General features: G+C 43.0%; 1 protein-coding gene across 4 annotated transcripts in view; it reads right to left on the reverse strand.

The window, feature by feature from the left end:
- Positions 1–4,175: 4,175 nt before the first annotated feature.
- Positions 4,176–11,703, reverse strand: part of CTCF (CCCTC-binding factor) — a 49,213-nt gene continuing 41,685 nt past the window's right edge. For 3 of the 4 annotated variants that reach the window (XM_082863399.1, XM_082863397.1, XM_082863396.1), the window contains 4 exons: positions 11,427–11,609; positions 10,514–10,649; positions 6,805–6,966; positions 4,176–5,646 (listed from right to left, as the gene is read on the reverse strand). In XM_082863399.1, the coding sequence (XP_082719525.1) occupies positions 5,462–5,646; positions 6,805–6,966; positions 10,514–10,649; positions 11,427–11,609 (666 nt within the window). In that variant the 3' untranslated portion in view covers positions 4,176–5,461. The remainder of the gene's footprint in view (positions 5,647–6,804; positions 6,967–10,513; positions 10,650–11,426; positions 11,610–11,703) is intronic. The other variant, XM_082863398.1, reaches the window with a different exon arrangement.

The following is an 11,703-nucleotide window of genomic DNA, read 5'->3' on the forward strand; positions in this document are numbered from 1 at the left end:
ATAAAATTAATTAAAAAAAAATTGTTTTGGGGGGTGGGGGTGGGGCGGCTGTGTGGCTTGCAGGATCCTAGTTCCCCGACCAGGGATCGAACCCTGGCCCCCTGCAGTGGAAGCGCAGAGTCCCAACCACTGGACCACCAGGGAAGGCCCTATGCTTAAAATTTTTAAAAAGCTATGTGGCCACTGAAACAACTCTGGTAGGGGGTGCTCTGGTTCCTGGTGGCAGTGGGGGTTAGCCCATGCCTGGGATGGAGACCAAATGCCCTGACAGCCTCGGGCCACTAACATTCAGTCCAAGTTGCTGATTGCCGGTTCACAGTCCCAAGGCTCCTGACGATACCGATTTTTCTGGGAGACCCGACTGTATGGATACCACAAACCAGCTGAAGCCTTCACACAGCTTCTCCACTGTTACTTACTTTTCACTGAAAACTGGAATTCTGGTTAAAAAACCCTATAATTATCTCGAGATCATAAAAGCTATTTATGACAAACCCACAGCCAATATAATACTCAACGGTGAAAAGCTGAAAGCCTTCCCACTAAAATCTGGAAGAAGACAAGGATGCCCTCTCTCACCTCTTCTATTCAACACAGAATTGGAAGTCCTAGCCACAGCAAACAAGAAAAAGAAATAAAAGGTATCTAAATTGGGGGACTTCCCTGGTGGTGCAGTGGTTAAAAGCTGCCTGCCCATGCAGGGGACACGGGTTCGAGCCCTGGTCCGGGAAGATCCCACATGCCACAGAGCAGCTAAGCCCGTGCACCACAACTACTGAGCCCGTGTACCACAACTACTGAAGCACATGTGCCTAACAAGAAGCCCCCGCAGTGAGAAGCCTGCGCATCGCAACAAAGAGTAGCCCCCGCTTACCTCAACTAGAGAAAGCCTGTGTGCAGCAACGAAGACCCAACGCAGCCAAAAATAAATTTTTTAAAAAAGTATCCAAATTGGAAGGGAAGAGGTAAAACTGTCATTATATGCAGATGATATGATACTATATATAGAAAACCCTAAAGACTCCACACAAAAACTACCAGAACCGATAAATGAATTCAGCAAGATACAAGATTAACATACTGGTTACACTTCTTTACACCAACAAGGAAATATCACAAAGGGAATGTAAAAACAAAACCTTTTAAAATCGCAATCCAAAAAATAAAATACTTAGGAATAAATCTCACCAAGGAGGTGAAAGACTTACAGGCTGAGAACTATAAAACATTAATAAAGGAAACTGAAGATGATTCAAAGAAATGGAAAGATACCCCATGCTCTTGGATTGGAAGAATTAATAATGTTAAAATGGCCATACTACCCAAAGCAATCTACAGTTTTAATGAGACCCCTATCCAGTTACCCATGATATTTTTCACAGAACTAGAACAAATAATCCTAAAATTCATGTGGAACCATAAAAGACCCAGAATTGCCAAAGCGATCCTGAAGAAAAAGAACAAAGCAGGAGGCATAACCCTCCAAGACTTCAGACAATACTACAAAGCTACAGTAATCAAAACTGGCATAAAAACAGACATATGGATCAATGGAACAGAGTAGAGAGCCCAGAAATAAACCCAAAGCTTCAGTCAATTTATCTTTGACAACGGAAGCAAGAGAATATATAATGGGGGTTTCTCTGGTGGCGCAGTCGTTAAGAATCCGCCTGCCAATGCAGGGGACATGGGTTCGAGCCCTGATCTGGGAAGATCCCACATGCCACGGAGCAACTAAGCCCGTGCGCCACAGCTACTGACCCTGCGCTCTAGAGCCCACGAGCCACAGCTACTGAGCCCGTGCACCACAACTACTGAAGCCCACATGGCTAGAGCCCATGCACCACAACTACTGAAGCCCACATGGCTAGAGCCCATGCTCCACAACAAGAGAAGCCACCACAATGAGAAGCCCACTCACTGCACCAAAGAGTAGCCCCCGCTCACCGTAACTAGAGAAAGCCGTGCACAGCAATGAAGACCCAACGCAGCCAAAAATAAATAAATTAAAAAATATATATATATATAATGGGAAAAAGACAGTCTCTTCAGCAAGTGGTATTGGGAAAGTTGGAGAGCTGCATGTAAATCAATGAAGTCAGAACACACTCTCTCGCCATACACAAAAATAAACTCAAATGGCTTAAAGACTTAGACATGACACCATAAAACTCCTAGAAGGGAACATAGGCAAAACATTCTCTGACACAAATTGTACCAATGTTCTTAGGTCAGTCTCCCAAGCCAATAGAAATAAAAACAAAAATAAACAAATGGGACTTAATCAAACTTACAAGCTTTTGCACAGCAAAGGAAACCATAAAAAAACTGAAAAGACAACCTATGGAATGGGAGAAAATACCTGCAAATGATGTGAATGACAAGGGCTTAATTTCCAAAATATACGAACAGTTCATACAACTTAACAAAGAAAAACAAACAACCGAAGCTAAAAATGGGCAGAAGACCTAAATAGCCATTTCTCCAAACAAGAAACACAGATGACCATATGCACATGAAAAGATGCTCAACATCACTAATTATTAGAGAAATGCAAACCAAAACTACAATGAGGTACCACCTCACACCAGTCAGAATGGCCATCATTATAAAGTCTACAAATAACATGCTGGAGAGGGTACGGAGAAAAGGGAACCTTCCTACACTGTTGATGGGAATGTAAGCTGGTGCAGCCAGTATGGAGGTTCCTCAGAAAACTAAAACATTATTCAAAAAGATACATGCACCCCTATGTTCAAAGCAGCACTATTTGCAACAGCCAAGACACGGAAACCACCTAAATGTCCATCAACAGATGAATGGATAAAGAAGATGCGGTACGTATATACAGTGGAATACTACTCAGCCATAAAAAAGAATGAAATAATGCCACTTGCAGCAACATGGATGCAACTAGAGATTATCATACTAAGTAAGTCAGAAAGACAAATACCGTATGATATCACTTATATGTGGAATCTAAACTATGACATGGATGCACTCATCTATGAAACAGAAACAGAATCACGGACATAGAGAACAGACTGGTGGTGGTGGTTGCCAAGTGGGAGGGTGGATGGGGGAGGGATGGAGTGGGAGGTTGAGGTTAGCTGATGTAAGCTTTTATATATAAAATGGATAAACGACAAGGTCCTACTGTATAACACAGAGAACTATATTTAATATCATATGACAGGGGTCTTCCCTGGCGGTGCAGTGGATAAGACTCTGTGCTCCCAATGCAGGGGGCTCAGGTTTGATCCCTGGTCTGGGAACGAGATCCCACATGCATGCTGCAACAAAGAATTCGCATGCCACAACTAAGGAGCCCACCTGCAACAACTATAGTCCCGGTGCAACCAAATAAATAAAAATGAAAAAAAAATCCTATGATAAACCATAATGCAAAGTAGTATTAAATAAAAAAGAATGTATATATAACGTAATCAACATCACTGTACAGCAGTAATTAACATACTGTAAATACTTCAATTAAAAAAAATTACAACAAAAAACCTATAATTAGTGGCCAAAGCTTTCATCTAAAAGGGGCTTGCCAAAGGAATCTACCCAGAAATGGCCAACAGCAGCAAAATGGTATTACACTAATGCATAAACTTCCTAACACACTCCTTTTCCATCCTGCTTCCTAGGTGCTAACAAGCAGCTGTGCTATCTAGGACTCTCTCCCCACAGCCTGGTGGTGGCACATCTGTCTCCCTTTCAAATGAACTTCTCTAGGGCAGACTGGGCCCAGCTTCTCTCTGTTCCCCTGCACTTGGCAGAGCTCAATGTATTTTGATCCCAGCTCTCCTTGAGCTGAGATCTCGAGGCCAGAGATTCCCATCAGCCCCTTCTCCTCTAAGCTCTGTGACCCACCTGCTCTACCACAGGCAACCGGCTCTTCAGTTGGATCATGGGGCTGGCAGCTGTATACACTCACCTCTCTACTCACATACCACTTTTGGGGCACTGAAACTTGCAGCAGGATGCACTCAATATTCCATCACCTGCCAAGATCATCTCTCATTTGCTAGAGAGGAAGTGGTCATCCTGGAAACATAGCTTGCGTCTGAAGGGCGAGGAGGCCTGCACCGCCTGAGGCTATGCACATAGACCCCTCTGGGCCCCTCGTTAAGCAGGAATCACACAAGTTGGAGTGTTTGGAGCACTTGTTAATCCGTTATGATTTATTAGCTGTACAGCAGTAGATCCTCCTCCCCAGCTTTCAACCCCATTACATATTTTATTACAGGTCTCATGTTGGCGTCCTAAAATAATGAAAAATATCACACAGTACAGCTAAGTACAAAATGCATCAACCTAGAGTCTGATACCTAACTGATGGCTCTCTTAAAAGCAATACACAGAAGAAAAAAGTGTTTGAAATCAGCAAGACTGAGGCTCTCTAAAAAACACATTTTAAACATGTGACAGTTCATGTGCAAGAATCACTTTTTAGTTGGTTTTGCTTCACATTATTATTTTTTGAAGATTCAAAGTTTAAATTACTGACCTAGTGAAATTTTCTGGCCCAGCTTTTAAGAGCTGCTGTGACCCACTCATAATCACCCTTCTGCTTTAACAGAGGATGTATAAAACACAAAATTCAGCTACAAACAAAGCAAAGAAAATGTAGATGGGAAATCATAACAAAGTTAATTGTACAAGGTTCAAATGCTGGCTCCATGGGCTGGAAAATTATGATCTTCCATGTGGGTGTCCGTCACTAGCGGGCAGCAGTCTGGGTGCCATTCTGCTACATGATTGTGATCCAATTCCTTGTCAACATTTACATACTACAGTCTGTGGAAACTTAATTTGCAAGTAATTAAAATGCTGGGTTTTCTTACACTGCACTTTTCAACTTCTTAATTAATGGAAAAGATTAAAATGTAAAAAAAGTTATTTACAAGCTTGACCATACCAGAAACTTTGCCAAGAAAGAGGCAAAGTCTTCAGGACAGAAACCAATCGTAGCATGCCATACTACTGGTGTGCAACTGACTCCAAGCAAAGAGAGTCAGGGCAAAGCAAAAGCAAAAACCAGTTTAAAAGTCTAAGTCCTTCCCAAGTCTGCATTTACAATTAAAAACTCTCCTGGGAAGAAGACCATAGAACTCTGGGAAACCCAGTGGTGGTTTCTGGAGTGGTTTACCATAGCAAGAGAGAGGGTTCAATGTCTCTGTTTCCATCTAAGAAAACCAGTTAGGCGTCAACACTGTCCTCAGCACTTCACAGTAAACCCTCAGGGACTCAGAACATTCCATTATTTGCTAACATCAAACAGCAAGTTCTAGTTAAATCACATTTTTCTAACATCATCCTTGAAGTTTTAGTTCTCAGTATGTTTGGTAAAATGATGCTTTTCCCAAAGCCAAAAGAAGAAAGGAGAAAAATTAAGATGCGGGCCGTTTAAACACAGCCCAGAGCAGTCCTGGCAACGAGCGAGGCCCCGCCATCACCGGTCCATCATGCTGAGGATCATCTCGGGCGTGAGGTCTCCGTTGGGGGCGTCTGTGGCGGCTGGCTGGGGCTCCTCTTCCTCCCCCTCTGCGGGCTCTGCGTCTGGCTCTTTTTTGACTTCAACTATAATGTTCTCAATTGCACCTGTATTCTGGTCTTCGACCTGAATAATGGCTGTTGCTGGCAAAGAAGAGCATGAACAAAACAAATGCTCCATTAAAGCCCCCAAGGATTGCAAGGGTCTTTTCAGACTTGACACTAAATGAATGTCAGCAACACAGGAAAGCCTTAGATTCGATACAGAGAAAGTCAATCAAAAAGACCTAATAACCTAAAATGCGGCCATACACAAAGCCCCACTACTCTAGATACTATCAAAGAACAAAATGTTGACACTCCTCTTCATATGACTCCCAAATTGCGTATTAAAAAACTTAGTTTTCCTTTATGTCATAAATTTGGGCTTCATAATACTGTGTGTGAGACAGGCAAAAAATGCAGATGGTGCGGGACTAGGAATACTTCGCAGAGTGTGGGATGTAGGTCCGTTTTAGAGATGACCCACCTATAGCAAAGAACCTGACATTTTTGAGTCTGAAGTCCTCCCAACACCCAGGGCCCTCCCGCCAGTTCACTCACTCAAATGTGTGTAGGCAAAATAGTTCCCGGGATCTTTAGAGTCAACCACCCCATTGCAATAAGACATCTGGACACGGGGCTCAGGGAGCATGTTAAAAAAATAGATGAAACCCTGTATTTGTTAAAGAAAGAAAAAAAATTGCCAGCTTTTAGGAGATTCATGAATAGGACAGAGATCTGAGACCCTGCAGAGCCTGCTGTCACAAGGGCCACGTCCTGTACAGGACTGCTACGTGGTGTGACGTGGAGGGTGAACACCTCCTCTGTGTCCTCTCATAAATCAGGAGGCCAGCAATAGAATCCACCAGCCTGGATTTCTTAGGAGGGACAGTGTCAGCTCAGAAATTGCTTTTTCCCTCTATCTTTTAAAATTTGGCTGTTTTACGTTCATTACCACATCAATTTTGCCAGCTGACTATGACTCTGGTTGTTTTGTAAAACTCTCCCACATTAACAGTGCCCACCTTGTAGAACATAAGTACCCTTCTACTCTGGATTTTCTCTTACTGAAACCTAACAGGCCTCTAGAGATGTTCCTCCGTAAAAACCAAAAAATCGCTTCCTGAGAGTTTGTTCCCAGTGTGACTTTAATTTGTTCTCATGGCTCAGTTCCCATCTACCCAAAGAATAATGACCTGTCTGGCCTCCCCACGTGTTAGGAGAGGACGCCAGCCTGCTGTGCTGAGACAGTCAACTTACGCTGGGTCTGTTTGGGCTGGTTGGTTCTGCCAGGGGGGCGTCCTCTCCGCTTCTTGGCAGGTGGTGGGGCTGGGGTCACAGGCTGAGGCTCTGGCTCGGGTTCAATCTCCACGGCAGGCTCCTCCTCATCCTCATTGTCATCCAGGTCTGGCTCAGCATTTTCTTCTCATGAAATCAGGAAGAAGAGGTAGTGGGGCAAGGAGAAGAGTGGTGGAAGAAAAAATAACACACAAATAATCACATATTCTGTGAAGTCTAGTTATGTATTTATTTTCATCGTTAAAACCCCATTTAAAAATGCTTTCACTGGAATCTTTGTTATCAGTGTTAACAGAGTACACTGGTATTGATGCAGAATAAGCAAATCAACCCAAATACTATTATTCATATTTTATGTGGACTGGATATTACTTTTTTCTCTAAGCTTTAGATATCAGAATATTGAGTTTTGAATTCTTAGAGGCAACTCCACAATATGCCAGTTATATTAAAAAAACCCACAAATGGTGTTCTAAGTTGAAAATGAAACAAATGTTCCCTCTACCTACTACACAAGGATAAAGCAGGACACTAAGCCTGATATGGACCCCTGAAGAGTGGTAGAAGGTGTGCATGCATGTCTGTGTGTATGAAGTTCTTGAAGCACCGTGAGGTCCTATTTACTAGGAAAAGCATAAGGCCAAGTTTTGGGATTTAATTTAATTCCCAGCTGTTCCAAACCTAACAGGTCATTCTTAACTCCCTTACCTTCTCCCGACTGCCATTATCACATAAAAGGAGAGGGAACTACTATAGAAAGAACACTGACGAGGAGCCTGATAATATGGTTTTCAGTCTCAGATCTCCTAAGTGTGTGACCTGGGACCATGACCACACTGAACCTCAGTTTCCTTGTGTAATCTCTAAAGCACTCCCAAGGATCACAAGGACTGAGATAATGTCTGTAATCGTGCTCTGTAACTTACATTCTACTACATAATCACAGTTGATTTTTACACTGTACATCACAGTTTAAAAATTCTCCATTATTCCATTTAGGCTTCATTAAATAAGAGATATTACCCTCATTTTATAGAAATAGAGAGAGGCTAAGTGATTTGTAAGGCACAACTAACCACAGTTTGGGGCTGTTCTGCTGCCCACACCTATAGGCAACCAAAGAGTTCTTGCTACCCCTCCCCCATTGCCAAGGCACAAAATGTACCCCATCTGCCTTCCTCCAAGAAATGCAGGTTACAAGCACATTCTCTTTCTCTAGCACCAAATGTTTAAATTTAGAAGTCTGTGGGTAAATGCCTGATCTTCAGGACAAAATGCCTTATTTGCCAAGTGACTGAAATCCTAAGTGAAAATGTGGGGAACGTACTGGTACGTGGCAGAGTGTCAAGGACGACACGCTTTCCTGCTGAAGTTATTCAAGCCCCCTAATTGCCTAAGTTGGCCCAATGCCTAGAAAACTAAACAAATTCAGTCAGAATTGGGGGAAAAAGCACACAAAGAAGGTTAATAGGGTCAAAGGCTTATTGGCTGGGAGAGACTTTGGCAAAAAGCCTTTGAAAATAGCAGTAGACTCTGCTGGTCAATTTCTGCCGATGGCCAACAGGCAGAACTTCTGGGAGGGAACAAATATGACTGTGTGGCCTTCACCAGCCCAGAAATTCTGGGATAAAGAGACACTAGGGAGCTTCCCTGGTGGCGCAGTGGTTGAGAGTCCGCCTGCCGATGCAGGGGACGCGGGTTCATGCCCCAGTCTGGGAGGATCCCACATGCCGCGAAGCGGCTAGGCCCGTGAGCCATGGCCGCTGAGCCTGCGCGTCTGGAGCCTGTGCTCCGCAACTGGAGAGGCCACAACAGTGAGAGGCCCACGTACCGCAAAAAAAAAAAGAGAGACACTAGGTATGAGGTCCAAAACCAAACACTGTGCTGTACAAACCAGCAGTGCAGAAGACAAAAGGAGGAACTGTAGAAACCTATTAGGAACTGTCAATAAACTCTGCAGGTGAAAGATGCTTCTGGTAAAGTACAATTAGAGAATAGAACTGGTCTTGTTGGGAGATGAACCACAGAAATGAACAGGGAAGAACCGTAAGAAAAAAGGGTATGGGACAATGTCTGTGAGTAGGAGGCTCTGCAACGAAGAGCAACTACAGGTATCCTGAAGCTCAAGGTTATCTGTGGATCTCTGCTGGTACTTGAGGCCCTCTGACATTCCTTGGCACCTCCCAACAGTCCACTCAATTTCTTAGGCAAACAAAGGGATCCCACAAAATTCTCAGTAGAGAGTGATGCGCTTTTATAAAAATTAAGCAAAGTGACATTTTAAAAGAGGCATTCACTTAAAACCGAGTGAATGAAGATATTGCTTAAAATAGATTTTCTACTAAAAAAGGCAGCAAAAAATAAACTACTCTTATGCTTAGATGAATATTCTCCCAGAAACAGTTAAAGTTCTGAATAGAAAAGTGAAGTCTTTATTAAGATAAAAAAACAAAAGGGACTTTGTTATAGATTTAAGTATTAAAAACCTAGTACTGGGGCTTCCCTGGTGCGCAGTGGTTGAGAGTCCGCCTGCCGATGCAAGAGACACAGGTTTGTGCCCCGGTTCAGGAAGATCCCACATGCCACGGAGCGGCTGGGCCCATGAGCCATGGCCGCTGAGCCTGTGCTCCGCAACAGGAGAGGCCACAGCAGTGAGAGGCCCGTGTACCGCAAACAAACAAACAAACAACAAAAACACCCTAGTACTTTCATGAACAAGTTTGATAATAAAACCAATAAAGTAACATAAGTTCTTTAATACATTTTCAGAAATTTCATTTCCTTCCCCACTATTTCTACTGACAAGCAATGCAGAAGACAAAATGAGAACTCCTTAGAAACACATTAGGCATCATCTATAAGTGCATTCTCCAAAACAAAACCCCTCTACATCCTTTTCCACAAAAACCTTAAATCTTTAAGTCACAGATGTGACTTCTTAACTGGCTGCCAGTAGCCCAAGTATCCACATTATAAAACCTAACACTATGGAATAAGTTTGTATAATCAAACGTGATTCCTACATTACCAACACCTTTGTTTGCCACCCCTTTCATGAGTCTAGCACCACAACGCATATACTTTCTGTCTGGATTTCATGACTAACACCCCAAAGAACATCAATGGTAGGAAAATAAGCAAAGTTTTAAATTATAAATGGAGAGATTAAGGTAGGAAGAGAAAGGCTGACCTTCATGGATTTGATCAACACATCTCAAGGCTAGGCTGACACAGGCAGTCAAACCAGAAGTTGGTCAGGATGCTTAAGCAACCTTCTTCATGTCCATTAGATTCACTGCTCAAATCTAGACCAGCTTCCTAAATGTAAAAGCTATGAACATAGAAAAGAAACTCTGCTGGCCTTAGAATATCACTAATCTGAGTAAATTGAGTAAAGATATTAATTTTGCTTCGGCTTTAACTGAACATAATATATAATATCTTATCAAGCAATGGAATGCCATGAGAAAAAAAAAAAGAAAAAAAAAGAAAATTTGCTCCAGGGATAAACTAACTGCTGTTGTAAATATATACACACATCAGGAAGATTAGAGGTTTAAAGGAAGTATGAGAGACTGGCTTATCTCTGTATCCCAGCATGTGTAAATACACTGGAAATTCTGCACCAAAACCTGCCATGTATAACTAACTCAAGAAACAAGTTACTTACCACTGTCAGAGGAGTCTTCCTTTTTAGAGCGCATCTTTCTTTTCCTTCCACGTTTACTCTTCTTCGTTTCTCCTCCATTTTCCCCTTCTACACCTTCTGGACCAGCACAATTATCAGCATGTCTTGCCATGGTATTCTAACAAAAGGAACAAAACCCTCTTTCACATTACTAAAAAAGGTAAGATTAAAATTGGAAGTTCTCTTTTAGTTTAATAAAAAAAACAACTGGGGGGCAGCGGGTGTTGGGGGGGAATCCTATTAAGTCTCAATGTTCTAGTATCTGCTAAATGTGTCCTGAACATACTCTCCCCATCAGAGGAAATGGTCTCCATTTGGAGGGTGCAGGGAGAGAGACAAGGGTGGGCAAGAGAGGAGAGTTGCTCAGAAGATGAGGTTGGATCCTCTGAGCAGGGGAGAATCAGACCAACCTCCCTGTCCTGTGCAGACCTGACAAACATGGCCCTAAGTGAAGATCCAGGACAGAACTGTTAAAAATAAAAAGTACTGAGTTCCCAGGACTTCCCTTGTGGTCCAGTGGCTAAGATTCCACGCTCCCAAAACAGGGGGCCTGGGTTCGATCCCTGGTTAAGGAACTAGATCCTACATGCCACAACTAAGAGTTCACATGATGCACCTAAAGAGCCCACATGCTGCAACAAAGATCCTGCAGGCCACAACTAAGACATGGTGCGGCCAAATAAATAAATAAAAAAAAATATACTGAGTTCCCCATCAGTGGAAGAGTTCACACATGGACAGAAAACCTCAAGGTGGGGATGACTGACCCTTTTCCAAATGACAGTTCATCTCTATATTTATAAGCTCAGTGGAAAAAACTGCCCTGCTTTGCAGTGGAAGCTCAAGAACGTGGTATCAAGAACTGTAAGACAGGAAGTAAAGTTCTGACTCTTACCCGGCGTGTAAATGTTTTCCCACACTTAGAACAGACGAAGGCCGCGGGGACAAAGTTGGGGTCATGATACCGTTTGAAGTGCATGTCAAGGAGCTGTTTCTGGCGGAAGGTCTTGTCGCAGTGGCTGCAGGCATAAGGCTTCTCCCCGGTGTGGGTGCGCTTATGCATGATCATGTGCCTCTCCTGAAAGAAAGTGGGGTGGGGGAAGGTCTCAGAGCCTGTCCTAGGGCTGCTACCTCAGCCACCATCTATGTGTGTGTAGCTGACAAGACCTTTC

The sequence above is a fragment of the Leucopleurus acutus genome, assembly GCF_964270905.1.
Source record: "Leucopleurus acutus genome assembly, chromosome: 20".
In the NCBI taxonomy this organism is placed as follows: domain Eukaryota; kingdom Metazoa; phylum Chordata; class Mammalia; order Artiodactyla; family Delphinidae; genus Leucopleurus; species Leucopleurus acutus.